The sequence below is a fragment of the Bufo bufo genome, chromosome 3 (assembly GCF_905171765.1).
Source record: "Bufo bufo chromosome 3, aBufBuf1.1, whole genome shotgun sequence".
Classification (NCBI taxonomy): domain Eukaryota; kingdom Metazoa; phylum Chordata; class Amphibia; order Anura; family Bufonidae; genus Bufo; species Bufo bufo.
The window spans coordinates 249,754,014-249,777,214 of NC_053391.1; the positions used below are offsets into that span (position 1 = coordinate 249,754,014).

Genomic DNA, 23,201 nt, shown 5'->3' on the forward strand with positions numbered 1-23,201 from the left:
ATGGGGCCCCGTACAGCATACATGACGGGGCCCCCTTCAGCTCCACCCCCTGATCCCTCCTTCAGCCACACCCCTGGCCCCGCCCTTGGCCCCTCCCCAGACGCCGCCTTGAAACAACATGCAGATTTGTCTACAAGTGATATTTATGGCGCTGGGGGGTCGTCTGTGAATGGCGCTGTTATGGAGGGGATCTGTGAATGGCACTGTTATGGAGGGGATCTGTGAATGGCACTTTTATGGAGGGGATCTGTGGATGGCACTGTTATGGAGGGGATCTGTGGATGGCACTGTTATGGAGGGGATCTGTGGATGGCACTGTTATGGAGGGGATCTGTGGATGGCACTGTTATGGAGGGGATCTGTGGATGGCACTGTTATGGAGGGGATCTGTGGATGGCACTGTTATGGAGAGGATCTGTGGATGGCACTGTTATGGAGAGGATCTGTGGATGGCACTGTTATGGAGGGGATCTGTGGATGGCACTGTTATGGGGGGATCTGTGGATGGCACTGTTATAGAGGGGGATCTGTGGATGACACATACCGTATATAGCATCTTATGCTATGTGTCATCCACAGATACCCCTCCATAACAGTGCCATTCACAGATACCCTCCATAACAGTGCCATCCACAGATCCCCCCCATAACAGTCATCCACAGATCCCCCCATAACAGTGTCATCCACAGATCCCCCCCATAACAGTGTCATCCACAGATCCCCCTCCATAATGGTGCCATCCACAGATCCCCCCCATAAGTGTCATCCACAGACCCCCCGGCCCCCCCCATAAGTGTCATCCACATGACAGACCCCCCCCCCCATAACAGTGCCATCCACGGATCCCCCGCCCTCCCTATAACAGTGCCGTCATGACGTCATCCATATAGATCCCCCCCGCCACTCACAGTAGTATACATTAATAAATCGGTGCAGCCGTGCAGGCTGCAGACAGTAACTTTAATTTTAGCACAGGCACAGCGCTCATCTCTTTACTAAAATACTACCTTACATTCAGCTCCTGCCTCCTCCCTCCACCCTCCAGCCTCCAGTAACAAGTGCGGGCGGCATCGCTCACTCACTGACGTCACGCGCCTGCGCCGCCTAGTGGGAGGAGCAGGCGTGTGACGTCAGTGAGTGAGCGCCGCCCCCACACTGCCTGCTGTTACTGGAGCCAGCCCACTGACAGCAAAAAAATTAAAATGGCTCGGGAGTCGGCAGCCCGGGCCCCCCTGCCAGCCGGGCCCGGTACAACTGGGCCAGCTGTACTGGCCTATCAGCGGCCCTGCACGGAGCATTAACATGACTGATAATGCTCCGTGCCTCTCTGTGACCTCTTTACTACAAAATCACAGTGACAACTTTATCTCCCTGTGATTTCGTAGTAAAGAGGTCACAGAGAGGCACGGAGCATTATCAGTCATGTTAATGCTCCGTGCCTCTGCAGTCTGCATCGGGTCCTGGCACTCTTTCACGGAGCGGATGCCACGCACGGCATCCGCTCGTGTGAAACAGCCCTTAAAGAGAACCTGTCACCTGGATTTTGGGTATAGAGCTGAGGACATGGGTTGCTAGAAAGCCGCTAGCACATCCGCAATACCCAGTCCCCATAGCTCTGTGTGCTTTTATTGTGTAAAAAAAAAACGATTTGATACATATGCAAATTAACCTGAGATGAGTCCTGTCCCTGAGATGAGTCCAGCGTGAAGGAGCCCAGCACCGCCCCGCATCCTCAGAATCTCCTCCTTGCTCCCCGACGTCAGAAAGCTAGAGCGCCGTAATCTTGCGATGCGCGAGCTAGCGCATACACAGTTCCTTCCCTGAGGCTGATGCCAGCACAGGGAAGAAACACTATGAGGACACTGCGCATGCGCTAGCTCGCGCATCGCGAGATTACGGCGCTCTAGCTTTCTGACGTCTTCACGCCGGACTCATCTCAGGGACAGGACTCATCTCAGGTTAATTTGCATATGTATCAAATCGTTTTTTTTACACAATAAAAGCACACAGAGCTATGGGGACTGGGTATTGCGGATGTGCTAGTGGCCATCTAGCAACCAATGCCCTCAGCTCTATACACAAAATCCAGGTGACAGGTTCCTTTTAAGTTATGCCAGGGAACTATGCTCCTGGCTTCTGAGGCTTTAAGCTTTGGCCTCCATGCCCAGCAGAGCTGAGGGTGCTCTGGCTGGATTGGCAAGTATATGTACATTTTAAATGACCTCACAGCACATGTGAACGTTTACTATTTTAGCAAGCTAACTGATGGTCCATCTGGACCTAAATATGTCTTTGGATCATGTGCTGTTTTTAAAGTGACTAAAACTTTACTTTTATTTATTTGCTTTTAAAATCTTACATTTATTGACACTGTACATACACAGACAAATTAAAACTACCAGCAGTGCGGGCAGCTCCGTCTTATGGATGATAATATGCTGTTACTTCACAGCTAGTGTTTTTTACCACTATTAGTTATAGCCTGTATTTGCTTATAACCGTTTCCTCTTATCGCCTATAATAGCTATATATTCACTCCTGTTGGGGAGCTCCCTTACTGCCACCGAATTAAGAACATATACACTCATGCACCCTGCATCCCGACATGTTTCGCTGGACACCCAGTGTCTTCAGGGGATCGTGCAGGTATGAGTGTTGGGGGCGGGGACCATCTCTTAAAAGTTCGTATTCCGTCACATGTTTATAGCTACCAATGGGATGATAGATCCTTATGCCCATCTTTTTTAAAGGGCTTCTGTCACCCCACTAAACCTTTTTTTTTTTGCTTACTTATAATCCCCACACTGCGATTTATGCCTACATAATCAAATTAATCATTTTGGTCCTGTAGATTTTGTTTAAAACATGCTTTTAAAATATGCTAATTACCTTGCTACCAGCAAGTAGGGCGGCTACTTGCTGGTAGCAGCCGCATCCTCCGATCCTAAAGACACCCCCTCCGCATTGTGATTGACAGGGCCAGGGAATGGAATCGTTCTCTACTGGCCCTGCCTGTTAGCATTCAAAATCTGGCTCCTGCGCCGCGGCCGTACCTGTCTTCAATCGGCCAAGGCGCACTGAGAGGCGGCCGCTCGCTCGGCCGCTCCATCCTCAATGCGCCTGCGCCGGGTGTAGATGTGGCGTCATCGGCGCAGGCGCATTGAGAATGGAGCGGCCGCCTCTCAGTGCGCCTGCGCCGATTGAAGACAGGTACGGCCGCGGCGCAGGCGCCAGATTTTGAATGCTAACAGGCAGGGCCAGCAGACAACGATCCCGTTCCCTGGCCCTGTCAATCACAATGCGGAGGGGGCGTCTTTAGGATCGGAGGTTGCGGCTGCTACCAGCAAGTAGCCGCCCTACTTGCTGGTAGCAAGGTAATTTTCATATTTTAAAAGCATGTTTTAAACAAAATCTACAGGACCAAAATGATTAATTTGATTATGTAGGCATAAATCGCAGTGTGGGGATTATAAGTAAGCAAAAAAAAAAAAAAAAGGTTTAGTCGGGTGACAGAAGCCCTTTAATGATACACCTACTTCATTCTAATAGGTTCTTATGTGCCCGGACTAACTATGTCAGAAATCGCGATATGTCATAGGGCCTTGCGCATGCGCGCGGACTTATAGATGTATTTATTTTACTTCCCGATTCAAGTCCCACGATATGCCTGTATGTTCGCGCATGCGCGCAGACCTAGACGCTTTTTTCGGACTTCTGTCTTTTATATGACTTTGCTCAAGCGCGCGGACTTATAGATGTATTTCTTTTACTTCCCAATTCAAGTCCCGCGATGTGCCAGTATGTTCGCGCATGCGCGCGGACTTAGACGCTTTTTTCGGACTTCTGTCTTTTATATAGCTGCACATGCATGTAACAGTTCGATGTTTTCTTTAGTGGTAGTGTTATATGGTAAGTATACGCTTGCGCCTTCATCTTAGTATATCTAGCTCACGTCAGTATATCCTATTCTATTATACCAGCACAGGGAATGCCTCTTATTGTTCTATTTATTCACGCATGCGCGTCATCTTTGGATTCTCCCTGCAGATGTTTTCTTATTAACAGACTATCAAATGTCTGAATTTGCACTTCTCATTGGGAATAATTTTCTTTCAATGGTGCATCTACTATCTGGATTGGATTGGGCAGGTCCAGTAGAGACGTGCCCTGCACACCTTCCCCAAACAGGGGGTAAGCTAGAACTCCCTAGAAACTGGGACCCACCCTTCCTGCAGGAAGTGGGCCATGGAAAGCTCCATTCTACCTAACTGTAGCTCTACCATATTTGCAGCCTCCTGCTGGTGAACCAGGCACATTACATTTGAACATAACAGTTACAAACATTAGAAAAGCAAAATGTATAGGACCTGAACAAAATACATAAGATGACGTTTTGTTAGCGCAATAAAGACAGTAGCAGGGTGAAGAAGTGGTAATGCCACTCTGGGGCGTTACACATGCAGCGCGGAGGCACGGACAAAAAACCACAGAAGCACTCCATAGTGTTTCCCTGGGTTTCCGATCCGTGCCTCCATTCCATACTGTACAGTATCTCCCGATTGCAGACCCAATCATGTGAATGGGTCTGCATCCGTGATACAGTGCGCATAAGGCTGGTGCCTGTATATTGTGGATCCATTATTTGCGGACCGCAATACGGACACAGAGAGCACACAGTCGTGTGCATGAAGCCTTAATCAGGTCTGCCTAGGTCTCTTCATCAGGCAGGCTTCAAAACTGAATCTGAAAAATAAACATATATAGACAATATATCCAAGAGATGACAAGGTTACCCCTACATGACAATAGGTACTAGACAAAAATCGGATTTTACAAAATTGTAGAGCGATCAGCATCCCCAGAGACAAACTGCTACTGCATCAACAGAACAAAAAGAAGGCCCATGTTCCATGGCTGGTTATATTTAAAGGGGTGACCCGGGACCTTTCCTTGTTTGACACAATCAGATGCTAGGGAGCACCGGAGGCACAGTGTAATGGCCGGGAGCAGGAGCAGGAAGCATATATTGTGACTGTACTATATAGCACACAGGTTGCGTCTTTTGCGCTCCGAGATATATTTTTCGTGCCATCTCATGGTAGGGCTGGTCTAGGTCCTTCTGCATCTGTTCAAGAAAGGTTTTTATTGGGTTCACATATAATAGTTGTGATCAGGCCTGAGCAGAGAGAAAATCTGCATGCAGCACACCGGTGCCCGTGGACACAGTGGAAGGAAAAGAGACTGAAGTGATGTGTGAAAACCCCAGTTCTGCCTAAAATTAAAGGGGTTGTCAAACTTATTAAACATGTAGCTCAATACAGCAATTGTCATAAAACATTTTTAAAAAATGTACTCTCACCCATTTCATCCTCTGCCACTTCTAGCACTGCTGCTCCCATCCTCCCCACTGTTTATATGCAGCGATGACAAATCTGTATACTCTGCGTGACTGCTGCAGCCAATCGCTGTCCTCAGTGGTCTCGTACGCCAGTTTCTGGCTGCACCTTGCCAGTTTCATAGGCACAAATCTGCCGACAGATGCCCTTTAAGGCTGTATTCACATGTCAGTGATTCACAGGTGTGTGCTCTCCCTGTTTTCCACATGAACCCATTCATTTTATTCACACATCCTTGTTTTAACATGGTCCGTTGGTCTGTGGTTTTAGCATGGAGGCATGCTCGATTTTGTCTGTCACTGCCATTATAGTATATGGGTCTGTGAAAAAATGGACCCAACACGAATGGCATCTGTGTTTTATCCGTGTTTTACAGACAATTTATAGGAGATGCTCTGAAAATTTTCATCTGTGCAATGGAACACGGAGAGCAAAAAAATAGACACATGGTCCAAATACAGATTCTTCACAGATGGATCTCTGTCTACTTTCACACTCGCGTCATAGATGGATCCGTTCAGATATTACAACCGTCTGCATCCGTTCAGAACGGATCCATTTGTATTATGTTTAACATAGCCAAGACGGATCCGTCTTGAACACCATTGAAAGTCAATGGAGGACGGATCCGTTTTCTATTGTGCCAGATTGTGTCAGTGAAAAATGGATCCGTCCCCATTGACTTACATTGTGTGTCAGGACGCAGGCAGCTTTTTGGTGTCCGCCTCCAGAGCGGAACGGAGACTGAACGGAGGCAAACTGATGTATTCTGAGCGGATCCTTTTTCCATTCAGAATGCATTAGAATGCAAACTGATCCGTGTTGGACCGCTTGTGAGAGCCCTGAACGGATCTCACAAACGGAAAGCCAAAACGCGAGTGTGAAAGTAGCCTATGTGAACAAGGTCTGCCCTGGTTCTGGTACATGTTCACACCGGCCCCTCGTCCTAGTACTAGTCCACACATGAGGTAGTCGTCTAGCAGGCACACTGGGGTAGTGCTGCCGCCTCAGAGAGGGACATTGCATCACAAGTGAGCGGGTGCTGTATCTCCCTCCTCAGAGCCGCTGGCTGCCGTCCAGGGTGCTTTCCCAGAAAGCACATGCTTTGTTTCAGAGGTGGGAGAGGCTGCTCCTCTTTATAAAGCCGCAAGCGGCGCCTTGAGTTCACTTCGAGCTGACACCGAGGAAGCGGCGGCACAAGTCTCCGTCGGGCCCCGCGTACCACCTGGACTATTACTGGGGCGAGAACAATGCTGGTGAGTCTGCTAAAGTTCCCAGGGTCTGGCGCTGGCACACCTGGCACTGTCCCTGCCTGCTAGCTGGCATATAAAGCAAGTTCTCTCCAGTCACGGTCTTATAAACAAGGCACAGCCAGTAAAGCCTCAGCAGAAGTGCCATTCCCCCCACCTATGGGTGTCCCTGCCATTAAGTGGACAATTCTTCTCATCTGCTACCAGGCAATTACCATTATCTCTGCACTTGGTGCTTGCAGATATGCCCCTGTTGTACGCAGAACAATCGCATGGCGCTTTTTACTCCACTCCTAAAATCAGGTGTGTTTTACCATGGCGTGCTTCCTGCACTCATAATGTTTATAGCATACATGTGCGATATTGGGGTCATAAAGTGAGCTTAAACATTTGGTGCTACCACCTACCCCCCTTGATGAGATCACTATTTAGTGCCTGGAAACGGATCTGCTCATACTGTGGGAGCAAATATGGAAGGATGAGGAGAGGGCAGTGGACCCTGGACCCTCTTATGTGGGGCTGGTGGAGTGTGTTGGCAGGAGCCCCCATGATGATCTATGCTTTGAACTGGCTTTGTATGACATATGAAAACCTGACTTTCTTACCCCATAATTATTGTGATTGTACCCACTGAGGTCAGTAGGAATTACCACCCATGATCTGAAACAATTGCAAAACCACCATGTGTGAATGGGAATTAGAAATTGCGTTCACTGGACCTGCACATCTGTCCTGTGCGGTCTTTCCATGGCCTTGGGTTGACTTGTTTACTGGACTGCTTCCATGTCTCATAGAGCTAGACGATTTCTTGAATTCTCCTAAATCTGTGCCCCATTAGTCCTGTTAGTGGCATGAACTGCTAAACTACATATCTAAGGCTATGCTATTGCAGATTCTGTCCAAAAAATTACACAGCAGATGAGAACGTATCTCATCTGCTGTGTAATTTTTTGGACAGAATCTGCAATGGAGGCTCCTGTTGGAACCTTCTAGACAGATGTGAACGTAACCTAATTAGTTAATGATTTTTACCCAATGTGACAGTGTGTGTGTAGAGAACTCCTCCTGATCCTACTGTGTTCTGAAGCCGTGGTCCTGCGACCTGTGGACACATTAGCATCTTTATACAGGAGATGGAACTTTCATAGTAGGATTGAGATTGTCTTTAGCGAGGGTCCGAACCGCAGCATTGGCCGGTTTTATTAATATCTTTGTTTGTAAAACGTGTAAAATTTCATAAAAATATATTCTTTCTAGGCCACAAGTTTTGGGATTATATTTCTGATCTCCATGGCTCTATGTGTCTTTGCTGAGGATTGTTTGGTGAAAATTTCAGGAGAACACCAGATATTAAAGAACATGGTAAGAACTGATTACAAGGAAGCTCACAAGGAATACTCCTTTTATACAGTTTTCCTTACACTTAGCTGTTTTATCCCTTACAGATTAGTACCCAAGGATATTTTTGTTCCATCTATGTAAGAATCCTGAAAAAAGAACAGGTGGTGAGTATTCCTGTGTGTAGACAGGTGAAGTGAAGTTTAAGCATAGTTGATGAACAGCTCTCTTGAGTCACCTCTCAGTTTAAAGGGTTTTCTGCCTGAAGAAATATATTTAAAAATGAAATAAGCAGTTCTCACCATTCCCCGCTGCCTTTATACTGACGCTGCCCAGTCCGCCAATGCTTTCTGCTTCCTGGTCCAGCAGTGATTTTCTGACACAGGTCTATGGTACTGCTGGTGAGGGTCTGCAGCAGTCACTGCTCTTACGCAGGGACTTCATCTCTGACCATGAACCAGAGAGGGTTAAACATCTCTTACTGCCATGTTTGTCAGTACTAGAAATTACAAAACTTATTCTAATGCCAGTGTATAGTACATTCTCATTATTACTAAATATTACAGTACAGGCCACTTAAAAAGGGGTTCTCTGGGAATTAAGAAAATAAAATTACTGAAAATACTTAAAGGGGTTCTGCACTTTCATTTAACTGATGATCTATCCTCTGGATAGATCATCAGCTTCTGATCGGCGGGGGTCCGACACCCGGGACCCCCGCCGATCAGCTCTTTGAGAAGGCAGCGGCGCTCCAGCAGCGCCGTGGCCTTCTCACTGTTTACCGCCAATCAGAAGCTGATGATCTATCCAGAGGATAGATCATCAGTTAAATGAAAATGCAGAACCCCTTTAACTATTACTTTATTATAAGTGTATTTCCAAATACCTTTCATTAGCTATAACAGCTTGTTTTGTCTAGGGAGCAATCATGAGGAGAAATAAAATGGCCGCCGTCCTATTACCGTAGTACACACAAAACCTGTCCTAATCACACAGCAGGACAAGTTACTTCAGAACACTGAGATAAAGAGCTGCCTCATCTTCCTCTCTGCTCTGCTTGTCAGGGATTATGATCCTGAATACAGCTGAATCTCTGTAGGAATGAGCTCATGAGGAGACATGAAGTAAGGAGAGGAGGATGGGGGTGTGGATAATGAGCAGCAGCACTTGTATACAGTCTCCATTTCCACAGCCTCACATTACCACAGTCTGTCCTGCCCATCCTCTCTATACGTCATGTCTCCTCGTGATCTCAATTCCCACAGAGATTCAGCTGAAGATCTTATCTTCAGTGTTCAGGATCATAATAACTGACAAGCAGAGCAGAGAGGAGGATGAGGCAGCTCTTTAGCTCAGTGTTGTGATGTAACTTGTCCTCCTGTGTGAGTAGGACAGGTTTTGTGTGTACTAATAGGACGGCTGCCATTTTATTATTTCTCCTAATGATTGATCTGTAGAGAAAACGAGCCATTATAACTAATGAAAGATATTTGGGAATATATTTATAATTATATATATATATATATATATATATATATATATATACAGTACAGACCAAAAGTTTGGACACACCTTCTCATTCAAAGAGTTTTCTTTATTTTCATGACTATGAAGGCATCAAAACTATGAATTAACACATGTGGAATTATATACATAACAAACAAGTGTGAAACAACTGAAAATATGTCTTATTCTAGGTTCTTCAAAGTAGCCACCTTTTGCTTTGATTACTGCTTTGCACACTCTTGGCATTCTCTTGATGAGCTTCAAGAGGTAGTCACCTGAAATGGTCTTCCAACAGTCTTGAAGGAGTTCCCAGAGATGCTTAGCACTTGTTGGCCCTTTTGCCTTCACTTTGCGGTCCAGCTCACCCCAAACCATCTCGATTGGGTTCAGGTCCGGTGACTGTGGAGGCAAGGTCATCTGGCGCAGCACCCCATCACTCTCCTTCATGGTCAAATAGCCCTTACTTTCAAAGTTTTCCCAATTTTTCGGCTGACTGACTGACCTTCATTTCTTAAAGTAATGATGGCCACTCGTTTTTCTTTACTTAGCTGCTTTTTTCTTGCCATAATACAAATTCTAACAGTCTATTCAGTAGGACTATCAGCTGTGTATCCACCTGACTTCTCCTCAACGCAACTGATGGTCCCAACCCCTTTTATAAGGCAAGAAATCCCACTTATTAAACCTGACAGGGCACACCTGTGAAGTGAAAACCATTTCAGGGGACTACCTCTTGAAGCTCATCAAGAGAATGCCAAGAGTGTGCAAAGCAGGAATCAAAGCAAAAGGTGGCTACTTTGAAGAACCTAGAATATGACATATTTTCAGTTGTTTCACATTTGTTTGTTATGTATATAATTCCACATGTGTTAATTCATAGTTTTGATGCCTTCAGTGTGAATCTACAATTTTCATAGTCATGAAAATAAAGAAAACTCTTTGAATGAGAAGGTGTGTCCAAACTTTTGGTCTGTACTGTACATATATATATATATATCAGGGCGCCAGACTAAAAAAAATATCAAGGAGCCATTGGCTCCTAACCTGAAAAATTTAGGAGCCAAATTAAAATTTTTAGTTGCCAAATTTAAAATACATATAATTACGGTATAATAATAAAATAAAAACACACATGTTTTACCTAGGGTTGTTACGATACAAAAAATTTTTGACTTGATTTCGATACCATAAAAAAGTATTGCGATACCCGATACCACGTGAAAAAAATAAAACGCCAAAAAAAAGCTGCGTGCATTCCAGATTTTATGGAACGTCTGGACCATAATGGAACAGTCCGATCCTAATTTTTGTCGGGACAAGGTGACAAAAAAATGGCAAATTGCACTTTTTTTTTTTCTGTTACGGCATTCACCGCATAGGAGATATTTTTAAATATTTTAATAGTTCACACTTTTTCGGGCGTGGTGATATGTAATTTTTTTTATTGTTTATATATTTCATATGTAAAATTGGGCAAGGGAGTGATTTAAACTTAATATTTTGGTGTCTGTTTTTTTAAACTTTTTTTTTATTTTTTACTTTTTATTTAATACCTATTTCCCCCCTTAGGGGCTAGAACCTGGGATCTTTCATCCCTTGTCCTATTCACCCTGATAGATCTCTATCAGGGTGAATAGGACGGACCTCACACTCTCCCTGCTGCCCTGTGCATAGTGCACACAGCAGCAGACTATGGCAGTCAGGGCTTCAATAGCGTCCTGGCTGCCATGGTAACCGATCGGAGCCCCAGGCTTACACTGCTGGGGCTCCGATCGGAACTGCCACTGCCACCAATGATAATGCGGGGGAAGGGGGGAACTGCACCACCAATGATTATAATACTTTGGGGGGGGGTGGGTTGCGCCACCAATGATTCTAATTTATAATACTGTGGATGGGTACACTACAAGGGGCATACTATAGGCAGTACATGGGATGCGCCTGAGCTCTGGGTATACGTGTGCATCAAAATCAGAAGTTGCCACCGGCGCTGACCAACACGGGTCTTGGTGTACACTGACAGGACACCTACGGGGAGAGGACCGAGCTTGGGCATCACATGGGTGACAGCCCATGTACTTTTGCACACTGGCACAGAAGCAGATGGCGGTATAGATTAACCCTATGTGTTCTGGGTCATGAGTAGAGACAGTATAGTACCAATGGACCGTGCAAGGCGGAGAACCGCATATAAACATTGACGTACAAAGACGCCTGCACACAAACAGGGCACACGCAGCATCCTGCTGTACACTGCGAGCCCCGGGATAGCTGGCACTTATTACTGTGGCTGAATGAAATGCCAGTAAATCCCAGAACCCAAACAGTTTGGCAGCTGGGATGAATTGTGGAGGAGCCACCCTCGCTCTCCTCCGCCAGCACACGCGTGGTTAATGTATTTTTCATGAGGCCACACACTGTGTACAGTAGTCATAACTGCATACCCCGTAACGGCATACGTATGCCAAATGTGACACATCCATCTCGTATCGTCGGCGCCGACGCTCAGCCTCCTCGTTGTCGGTGCATGCAACATCGGGAAATATACCGTAAGCGTCCCCGCAGTTGGAGAAGGAGGCGGTCCCTCCCCCCTGTACTGCTGCTGCCACCAATGGGCTGATAGCAGGGAGGAGGAGGGGAGGGGCTATGGCCACTGCGCTGCCAATGAATATCGTTTATGCTTACAATACAAACGCAGGCTGCCATGCGGGTGCCGGACATATCCCATACCCGGCACCCAGCCTCTATGACTGCGCGCTGCGATCCGCCTGCTATTAACCCCCTAGGTGCTGCACCTGAGGGGTTAATAGTGGCGGATCGCAGCGCGCAGTCATAGAGGCTGGGTGCCGGGTATGGGATATGTCCGGCACCCGCATGGCAGCCTGCGTTTGTATTGTAAGCATAAACAATATTCATTGGCAGCGCAGTGGCCATAGCCCCTCCCCTGCTCCTCCCTGCTATCAGCCCATTGGTGGCAGGGGGGAGGGACCGCCTCCTTCTCCCCTGTGTTATTGAGAACATGGCCGCGCTGAGAGCCGCGCGTGCCATGTCAGTTTGTGAAAGCAGCAGAGCAGCGGCGGGTCTAGGCGCAAATGGCGACAAGACTACAAAGTCTTGTCGCCATTTAGCAATTCTAGGTCACATTTGCGACCATTTTGGTCGCCATCTGGAGCCCTGTGTATATATATATATATATATATATATATATATATACTTTAAAAATATTTAAGTATTTTCGTTTTCTTAATTACCAGAGAACCCCTTTAAAGAAAGACTCCAAATAAACAAACTGTTCATGCTTTGTACCTTCTAAGGGTCAAGCATATATATTTGGGCTGTTTCGCTGTAGATAGCATGCAAGCTCGGTGCTTCTCAGGAGTACAACGCTCTACAGATGTACTGATGATCTGCCAGCAGGACATTTGGAACTTGCATTTCTTAATGAAAGACCGTCGTGCATTGCCAGGGTTTTATAACATGATCTTTCTGTTGAATATCATAAGACTAGGATATTTGTCCTGTGAAGGCCACTGTCAGCACTCATAATGACCTTGATTCATTCTCTATTTTAGAGCGATTATTGTGACCTGTTGGCACTGGTGTATGAAGTAGATGGTCTCCTGGAAACACTAAAATTCATCGATGGTACAGATAATTATAAAAGTAAGAACTCTCTGCTAAGAACTGTCTCACCCTGCATAGAAGGATTAGACTATACCACACAGGTATGTTCTGCATAATAAGCTAAGCAATGTCAGGAAAGCATCATGGGGATATCATCAGACAATATGACATACTTTGACAGCCTTGGATTTAAAGGGAACCTATCAGGTCTTTTATGATGAAAAAATCCAATTAGTCCGCTGCTGGGATTTGAAGTCAGAGTCCAGTCCATTGGAAAACTGTGACGCTTAAAGGGTTTCTGTCACCTGAAAAATGGGTATTAAGCCGACTTACATTAGCGATGTGCTAATGTCAGCTGAACATAACTATATTAGTGCCATCTCACTGCCTGCTGCTGTTATTGAGAAAAATTAACTTTTATAATATGCTATTTAGCCTCTAGGTGCAGGGGGGGGGCGCAATGTGCTAATGTCAGCTGAACATAACTATATTAGTGCCATCTCACTGCCTAAAGCTAACTTTTATAATATGCTAATTAGCCTCTAGGAGCAAGGGGGGTGTTGCCCCTGCTCCTAGAGGCTCCGTTTGCCCACCTCATTACACGCCCTTCTTCTCTTGATTGACAGGGACAGGCAGCGCTGCTCTCCTCCCGCCGGCCGTGTCTGCAGTGTAAATCTTGCGCCGTTCAGTATTCAGCGCAGGCGCAGTGAGGAAGCCAACAGCTGTCGAGCATCTTACCCTCACTGCGCCTGAGCCGAATACTGAACGGCGTGAGATTTACACTGCAGACACGGCTGACGGGAGGAGAGCAGCGCTGCCTGGCCCTGTCAATCAAGAGAAGAAGGGTGTGTAATGAGGTGGAAGAAAGGAGCCTCTAGGAGCAGGTGCAACGCCCCCTTCCCTGCTCCTAGAGTCTAATTAGCATATTATAAAAGTAAATTTTTCTCAATAAAGGCTTTAGGCAGTGAGATGGCACTAATATAGTTATGTTCAGCTGACATTAGCACATCGCTTATGTCAGTCGGCCTAATACCCATTTTTCAGGTGACAGAAACGCTTTAAGCGCCCCAAACTTGATAAGGCCTTATGCACACAACTGTATTTTGTATCCATGTGCTATCCGCATTTTTTGTGGATTGCACACAGACCCATTCATTTCTATGGGTCCACGAAAGATTGGACAGCACACAGATGTCATCCGCGTGTCTGTTCCACAAATTATAGAACATGTGGACATGAACAGTAACTTCTAGTAATGAGAGTGAGAAACATGCGGATTGATTAAGATGGCTGCTGTTATATTGACAAGATTAGGCCTATGGCTGCCCTTTCTTGGGACAGCATAAAGCAGTGACAGACACTCTGTGAACTTACATGCTGTGCATAAGGAGAAATCTGTCAGTCATGGACTGGAGGCATATCTTTGGCCTCCATGTGTAATGCAAAGATTAACATGTCAGTTCTCGACAACGGATGCACATTAACACATAACTGGCATGACGCTGAAATCCCTGTCTGTCACTACTTTAGGCTTCCCTCAGAGAGTGCAGCATAAAGCATCTGACATGTTCCCTCTAAGGCAGGTTCTCACTTTGTGTGACATCTTTTAGATGTTATTGCCTATTTTTATGTACCCAAAGAATAAACCCACATAGAAATGAGATGAGGGCCAACATGCATCATGTCCTTCTCACAGGGTCCCCCCTCTCATCGATGTACACTCTATATTTTCTTACAATTTTTACAATTCAAGGATTCTGGCACATGATACAATTTGTGGCACACTGTATTGTTTAACATTCTGTTAAATTTTAATATATATTTGTATTTTAGTCCTTTTTCACTTTGAATTGATTGATGCAGTTTTGCATGTAATATTTGTTTGGCCATAGCAAAGTCTTTGTTCTGGCTGGAAAAAGTGCAAAACCTATGGTATCATATGGGGTCATTGACTGTAGGTGGTGCATTTTTATTTACTCTTCTATATGTTTTAGTCCACTAAGTAAATATTACCACTGTAAAGACTTTGTCACAATCAGAGCTGGGTCCAGTAAAGATGTTTTTTTTTTACTATGATTCGTGGGATTGTTTTATAATTTTTAGCTGATTTTCCTTATAATTTTTTTTTATCAATTTCAAATGCTTAAAAATGTGGCAGTGCCATATGCCATAACCTAAATAGTTCTATGTGATTAGTTTTCAACCTCCATTCTGCTTTAATGTTTATATTGTAATCTAAATCACTAATTATTCACTCATTATTTACCAGAACGCAGTGAACGGTTACCTACAAGCCGAAAATATGAATCCTATTGAAATCTTGCAGCGAGTTAATAACTCATTGCATAAACTAGATGGGTTCCAGGCCGACTCTGAGTCTTCTTCGAAATGTGAATCCTATTATAAAGAACAGCAACCGAGTAATAATGGCACTAAAGGTAAGACTGATATTATTTATGTGCATAAACTTCTTGGCTTACTCCTTAGTCACATATCCTGTATGTCTTTTTTTTTGTTCCTGCATTGCTTGGGTGTGCTTGCTTGGCCCTAAGGTAGAGTAAGTTAGGATACTCTGATGTATACTTTCCAGCATTTATATTGCTTGCCTGTATAACCTGTCCGATTTACTTAAACCTAAGTGTCACTAATCAGCCATATGTCACTTTGGGTGTATATTGTATCATGACAGATCATGGCTTCATCGAAGCCTCTTTCTGTCTTTTCTGATCCTTGCAGGTCCTCAGTGTGCATGCTCATGCTCTTCCCCAACAACACCTATTTCCTCCAGTGCAACGTCTCAGACAACTCTAAGTCACTCATCAAAACTGGCAAGCAGCACATATACAACAACTTATTCTGTTCATACCAGTCCCCTGGCAGAGGAAATGAGTGGCAGTTATCCCGAGAAGAACTCCCAGGGGTTAGACTCTTCACCATCCATCTTTACAGATATGCCAAGTGATTTACATCCACTGACCACCACCGTGGATCATTTACATGCTGGTACCACAGTGCAACCTGGGGCTTTTACAGACTTTCCCCTCACTAATTCAGATTTTCCAGTGCATAGCACAGAGTTTAAAAAAGGCACCCACGACCCATCATATGTTAGCCTGAATCCATCTCAAACTAGAACAGATCCTGAGAAAGTCAAAGATGTATCAGATTCAGATACTGAGAGCATGTATAAGTCATTGGAGACTGCGACTATAGAAAATTCAAGTGTTACCACACACCCTCTCATAAATGGAGAATTATCTACTGTCGTAGAAGCAGATGGAACACAGGCAACTACTATAAGTGAGTTGAGTTCTCAAAGCTCTAAAGGGTCTGTGTTTAAGAACTCTCTTTCTGCTCCCAGCAAGGAACCTGTCATTGAAACGTCTTCTAATTCTGTAACCAAAATACGCCGATCTCTTGTAAACATGGATGAAATTTCCAGCCTATCCACTAGTGTCAATGAGCCAAACCTCCCCAGTCTAACTTCTGTTGGTACAAACATCCCATCTACATTGGACGCTTTTTCCAGGGCAACTGTGATGACAAAGGCTGTCTCTAGCCTATCGCCAAGTGACAATGACCCTAACCTCCCCTCTGTAAAGTCTGTTCATACAAATATCCTCACTAGTGGAATGGGTTTGTCTAACACTGAATCCCCTGAAACTGTGTCACAAAGGAAAGTCATAGGGAATGGAGACCTTGGCTGGGCTTCCTCATACCTTTCCTCTCCTATGCTAACTACTAAAGCAGAACTATCAGTTTCTTCTCCTGCAACTGGAGACCAGCTGCTTCTGTCAGACGTCACTCATAATCCATTGTTAAATGCTCATAAGTCATACAATATTCCACCTCATGAAGATAGAGGCATAGCTATTGATGACTGGAAAAACACTGTATCAGGTCCCAACCATGGCTCTAATCTGCTCCCATTCATTGCAACAGAACGTTCTGAAGATGAAGGGAAAAAAGAACCCAGACAGAGCAACCAACAACTAATCACCAATGTCGTCCTTGTGGTGTTAGTGTTACTGTTTCTATCCGGATTTCTCTATTACATGCATCTATATCGGGTGAGCTATCTCATTTTATGTGAGCAGTTTCTTGTGTTAAATTATATTTTATTGTGGTCATATAAACCTAGTTCTAGTGTGTAGAATCTATTTGTTAATGTACCTTCCTGATTCTGTCATTTTATGTATAACAAAGTCTGAATAATAAGCATTTCTTAGCAAGGCATGGCTCGCCAACATAACTCAACAGTGATAAATTCAGCTGGAAATATAGTAGTTTAATCTTATGCTAGCATGTCACCAACCGGGGCTGTGGAGTCGATAAGCCAAAGCTCTGACTCCAACTCTTGACTCCTTCATAAATGGCCAATAATTTAGCAATACTGTAGTAAAATGGTAACATCTGGCTTTTTCTTACTGTCATGTAAGTAATCAGGCTACTTAGATGGAACTGAAAGCATATTTATTAGAATACAATTTCTGAAATTCCTGACATTTTCTAAATTCCTGTAATGCACTGTGCATTTAATAACTATCTAATATCCCCCTAATAATTGTAAGAAATCGTTGAATTTGTTCTCAAAAAAAGTTAGAAAAGCTACATATGTATATCCTGGAAACGCAGAAAAACATTTGTTAAGTGTAGCTGCTGTATTCAGTGCTTGCCATGAAAGAGTTGTCTGGGAATAAATAACCTTTCCCAGGTGCCTGCAGCCGGCCTCTGCTGTGCTTTCCTGCTATCCGCAGCTGCCGTCCTGCACTGGCTCCCATGTGTTTTTCCTCCAGTCCACAGCTTGTTTACCTCCTCTCCAGTATGTGAATGATCATCTGCTCCGGGCAGCCAATTGTCCACAAGAGACACCTCACTGCTGAAGTCAGTTATAGGTTGCAGCAGCGCAGATGACCATACCCGTACAGGGGATAAATTAAACAAGCAATGGACCAGAAGATGGACACACGGGAGCCGGCACGCAGGACAAGAGCAGAGAAAGTTTATGCCCAGTAGTAAACTATCTCCTCTGGTCTTCACTACTGCGCATGTGCAGCACAGTTTTGGGAGCAGCATGAAGATACCTAGTATAAGGGACAGGAGAGAGCACACTGATTTTCTGTAACCACTGGAACGCCCTGCTTATCACGAGAACTAAGGGCCCTTAGATTGATAGAACAAAAAATATATTTGATTAACATTTATAAGCTTTTCTAAGTTTATATGAAAGCTAATAAATGAAAGGGTTTCTCCACAGGATAGGTCATCAATATCAGATTAGCTGTGTAAAGAGCACTGCCTTCTCTGCTCTGTTGTAGTTGTAGCTGGCGTCCCCATTCACTTCTATGGGACGGCTCATTAGTATTCACTTGAACAGACGGAGCCATCCCATAGAAGTGAATGGGGACGCCATACTTGTAATTACATTGCTTGCCGCTCCAACTGCTGCCGTGAGCAGGTAAACAGAGCAGAGAAGGCAACACTGGTACAAGCACTGCCTTCTCTTCAAACAGCTGATCGGCGGGGGTGCCATTCGTCTTCCACCAGCCGATCGGATATTGCTGACCTATCCTGAGAACCCCTTTAATTACACAATATTAATAACAGATAATATTTTTATAAGCTGGAGTCTGTACATTTGTACTGACTCCAACTCAAAACTAGCTTCAACTCCATAGCCCTCTCACCAACATATGGGTTAAAGAATCACAAAACTAAATATGCACTGTGCACATAGCAATAGATGGAAAGATTAAAACCTAATGTTAATACAATTTCAATTAAAAAGCAAACTCTTAAATATACGATTATTTCATAAACAACCTAGTCCAAATACCCAGGACAGTCTAGATATGTAGGTTGTACAGACAGCTGTTCTGTATTTCCTGCACTCTCTCTCTAGAACTGCCTTCCAAGGTGTCTTTAAATATGCTGTGCACTCCAAACACGGCAGTCCTATCAGGAACTGGTCCCTCGGTGTCCCTGTAAAGCCACATCCGGTCGACATGTTTCCTCCTGAAATGGTGCAGGATTCATCAGTCTGGATATGGATTTGACCCTATTTTGCTCAGCATTTTTAGGGATATCTTTTGAAGAGACTTCTAGAGAGAGGACACAGCCCATACATAACAGACGTCTGAATCCCTGTATTCTTCAGGACATTTGGAACTGCTTGTTCGTGGGATCTCTGGTATGTTAATAATGTATTTAAAGGGGTTCTCCATTGTCTAAACTCCACCAACCGGAATGGACCCGTGGAAGGAAGCATACTTAGCTACTCCCCACCTGCTCTTCCCACTCCTCTGGCCCAATGCTGTGTTCTTTTCCCACTTGTACACTTCCAGCACAGACAGGAGTCTCATGTGCTGCTGCAGCCAATGACTGGTCTCAGTGGTGACGTGTGCCCGAAATTACACATGACCTAGTGATGTGATAAGCTTTGCCATATCTGCTAACCCCCAACTGTTACTGCCACCACTCTTGCTATTGCCTCCAAATGGTGACACATGATGCTAAAGATATGTCTATTTCTGATTTATAGGTATTAAAAAGAAGATTAGCTGTAAGTCATGACTTACATCTTCCCAGAAACCTTAGTACAGTGTCATCTGAAGAAATGTGAGTTTGTCGCCCTGTTTTTCGCATTATTTGTGCTGTCTGATCCCATGTACCTGTATTTGAGCGTTTTCATCAATACTATTCCTTTTTTGCAGGATGCGCTTGTCAACAACTGAGTGTAGCAATGTGTAATTGGTAAGTATTTCACTATTCATTCATGACCAATTATTCTTGCACTTTTATGCTACAGTACTGTTTTGTACCAAGCTTCCATCTTATTTCTGGTGGGTTTTCTTTATTTATATACGTTGCTGCTTTTAATGTGGTTTACATGAGCCTTGCAGTCAGATATGAGATCAAACTGGTTAGCTCCTAACGTTTACCTCGAATGATATAGAAAAATGATGCAGGAATACGCACAGTAATCAGTTTGTACATACATTGCATAGCGGATTCTTGCTACTAAATAGCGATACAGTCCAGCCAGCTCTGTCTCGTAGGTTCCCATGTTCAGTATCAGAGCCAGCACTATTAAATCACATTGGATCTCTATTCCGTATCAGTTCCTCTGTTTGTCTTTCTCAGAGGCCTGGGGGGGTACAGGAGGACCGCATTGACTTCTGTGGGTGCCATATCATGAAGTGTAAAGTGCATGCAGCCTTACAGTAGCATGTTGTGCACACAGACTGTTCCTGTGAGGTTGTGAAACTAGACATGCTGTAACTCTAAAGTACATACATAATATCTGGAGGATAAAATGTTACATCAACTGTCAATGATTGACTCAGACAGGTGTGTCGCAAGCATTGGGGAAAGTTATAGTCTAGTAGTAAACATAGTGCACAGTACTGATTTAACTCTTTGCCCTACATTACTACAGTAAATCCTTCTCTTGCAGATGGAATGGAAATGCTTGAAGAGACCCATTGTTGAGGGCTGTCGTAGCTCACCTGTCTGAAATGCGCAGGATTGTGAATTCCTACAGCTGTTTGGTGTCGTGCTTTCAGTGGGTTATTACACTGAGGTGTGTAAACCACATGAGAGTTGATTCGTGGACTTGTGGAGGATTGACCGTCCAGTGGACCTGCCTTTCCTTGTGAATACTGCCTGCTTTATGTAAGGACACTTTTAATTGGCAGTCGTCCCACTGAAATGTTTGTGGACAGTAAGCGCTTCCTAAAGGAATTGTCTGAAAGTCTCTTTGTACAAATATTTTCTGATGAATGTCATACCCGCAGCTAATGTATTGTGTAACTATGAAAAAGGCTGAGTCCCGGCCTTGCCGTTCTACAAAAACTATCTGTATATTGTGTGTGTTTTATCTCTCAAGCTGATATTTGCACAGATAACTGAATTAGACGGGCTGCTGGTAGAGCCACTAACTTAGACTGACTTTACATTATGATGTTTGTAATGTACATTCGGAGTGTATGTTAGGAAAGCTCCCAAGTGACCTTTTGGCCTCCATCTGGCCAGTATACGTCAGTATACCACAAGAGAAAAACATTTGGAATAGGATGGTAGACTGTGCTATTCCTACAACAGTGTCCATAAAAAAAAATACATTAAATGGATATGATTTTTTTTTACCATAGAACCCGGTGGGTTATGCATACCACCATATGGGATCTGTCAGAAGTGTTTGTTTTACATATATGGCCCATTGTATACGTTTATTGGAGACCATAAATGTGATGTGGAAGCGGTTTCCAGGATTTAATTTGGATGGCCTGTGCTCAGGATCGGCCATCAATATCAGAATGGTGAGGGTCCGACACCCACAACCCCACCAGAACTGCACAGCACCATCCATTGTGTGGTGGACAGAGCTGGTAACTTCAGCACTGCTCCCACTGAGCAGCACTGCAGTCAGTTCTGGCTGCTGCACAATGGACGGTGCTGTGTAGTTATGTTCCAGGAAATAGCTGATCGGCAGTGTGTCAGACCCCTGCCGATCTGACACCGATAGCCTATCCTGAGGATAGGCCATCAATATCAAATTCTGGACAACTCCTTTAAGTTGTTCTGTTATAAGAATTTTAAGAAACCTTAAAGAGGACCTGTCACCACTCCTGGCATATCTGTTTTATAGCTTCATGCATTCCCCATGTAACAATAATTCTGGAACATCTATTGTTATCTCTGTATGTTGTACCAATCCTTTATTATTTCTACTAGAAGTTATGAATTAATTGCTAGCAGTCTGCAGTAAGGGTACAGAGGGGAGATAACCAGTTGGGGGCGTGTACCTGCACAGTCTGACTCTATCCAATCAGTGCTGCCATGTTCAGACTGTGCAGGTACACACCCCCAACTGGTTACCTCCCCTCTGTACCCTTACTGCAGACTGCTAACAATCCATTCATAACTTTGAGTAGAAATAATAAAGGAATGGCACAACATAGAGCCATAGGAATAGATTCTCCAGAATTATTATTACATGGGGAATGCATGTAGCTATTAAAACGGGCATGTCAGGAGTGGTGACAGGTCCTCTTTAACTATGAAACAGATCTGAACTGATGTAAAATAGCTATCTCTATTAACACTAGCATTCACAAATTGTCTTTATATCATAATATCCACTTACTTCAATAATGTTTTATTTATTTTTTTATATTTTCACATTTTTTTTCTTGTTGATGTATCCTTGTGACTGAATATTGTAAGGGCATGCACTCAAATTGGTGCATCTTTATGTGGCATCTATTGTTTTTAGTAAGTATAGTCTTATGTCGCAGTTTAGAACTTCATAGTTTTGGGGGATTGTGGACTTAAGTGCCAGCATCAGGCCACTTTCAAATGGTCAGTATTTGGTTAGTATTTTGCATCAGTATTTATATGCCAAATTCAAAAGCAAAACCCACAGAGAAAAAATATCACGAAAACATATGTATCTCTGCCAGGTTTTGGAGCCACTGCTGGGTTTGGGTTTACTGATGCAAAGTAGTGGGCAAATACTGCCTATGTACAGTGGCCTTCAGAGTAAGCAAATGAAATGGCATGGTAGAAGCTATATTTGATTTCCGTTTGACATAGGGAATGCTTATTTGCACTTATAAATAGGAATAATATTTTTTTATATGTATTTTTCCTTGTAACAACTACATTTAATGTACTGAGTGGCCTATGGCAACTTTAAAGCTGCATTCACACTAGCATACAGATGGTTAGTCCTACTTTATCAAGACAAGGAATGTATCCCAGCACAGGCAAGAAGGTTTTGGGACACCTTTCCCTGGTAAATAATAGGCCAGAGTGGGACTCCTCACTGCTGGTATGAATGCAGCCTTTCTATTGCTCTATATTTCAGTAAAAAAGATGCTTTTTTTTAGCAAACATTTCCCATAATGATAGTATCATTTGCTCAGTAAGGTATTTCTAACATTGCAAGGTACGTTCTAGAAGGCTGTGGGATATGTTAGCCTTAAAAAGAATTACGAAATATATAACAACATAGGTATCACACTCCATATCCATCTGTGGGAATGTAACAGGACGGGCACTTTTCTAAAGGCTCTGACTTGAA

The 23,201-nt window shown here is 44.0% G+C and overlaps 1 protein-coding gene across 3 annotated transcripts; it reads left to right on the top strand.

The window, feature by feature from the left end:
* The first annotated feature begins 6,580 nt into the window (after positions 1 to 6,580).
* Positions 6,581 to 21,840, top strand: LOC120995092 (serine-rich adhesin for platelets-like). 3 transcript variants are annotated; one of them, XM_040424088.1, is made up of 10 exons: positions 6,581 to 6,652; positions 7,904 to 8,008; positions 8,092 to 8,151; positions 13,063 to 13,215; positions 15,384 to 15,552; positions 15,851 to 16,414; positions 17,057 to 17,184; positions 19,656 to 19,732; positions 19,828 to 19,867; positions 20,571 to 21,840. In XM_040424088.1, exons 1-9 carry the CDS (start codon positions 6,647 to 6,649, stop codon positions 19,862 to 19,864), a joined length of 1,299 nt encoding a protein of 432 aa, XP_040280022.1. In that variant the 5' UTR covers positions 6,581 to 6,646; the 3' UTR covers positions 19,865 to 19,867; positions 20,571 to 21,840. The 3 variants fall into 3 exon arrangements, with proteins under 3 accessions (XP_040280022.1, XP_040280021.1, XP_040280023.1); XM_040424087.1 differs by having other exon boundaries at positions 15,851 to 17,184; XM_040424089.1 differs by lacking the exon at positions 15,851 to 16,414.
* The last annotated feature ends 1,361 nt before the right edge of the window (positions 21,841 to 23,201 follow it).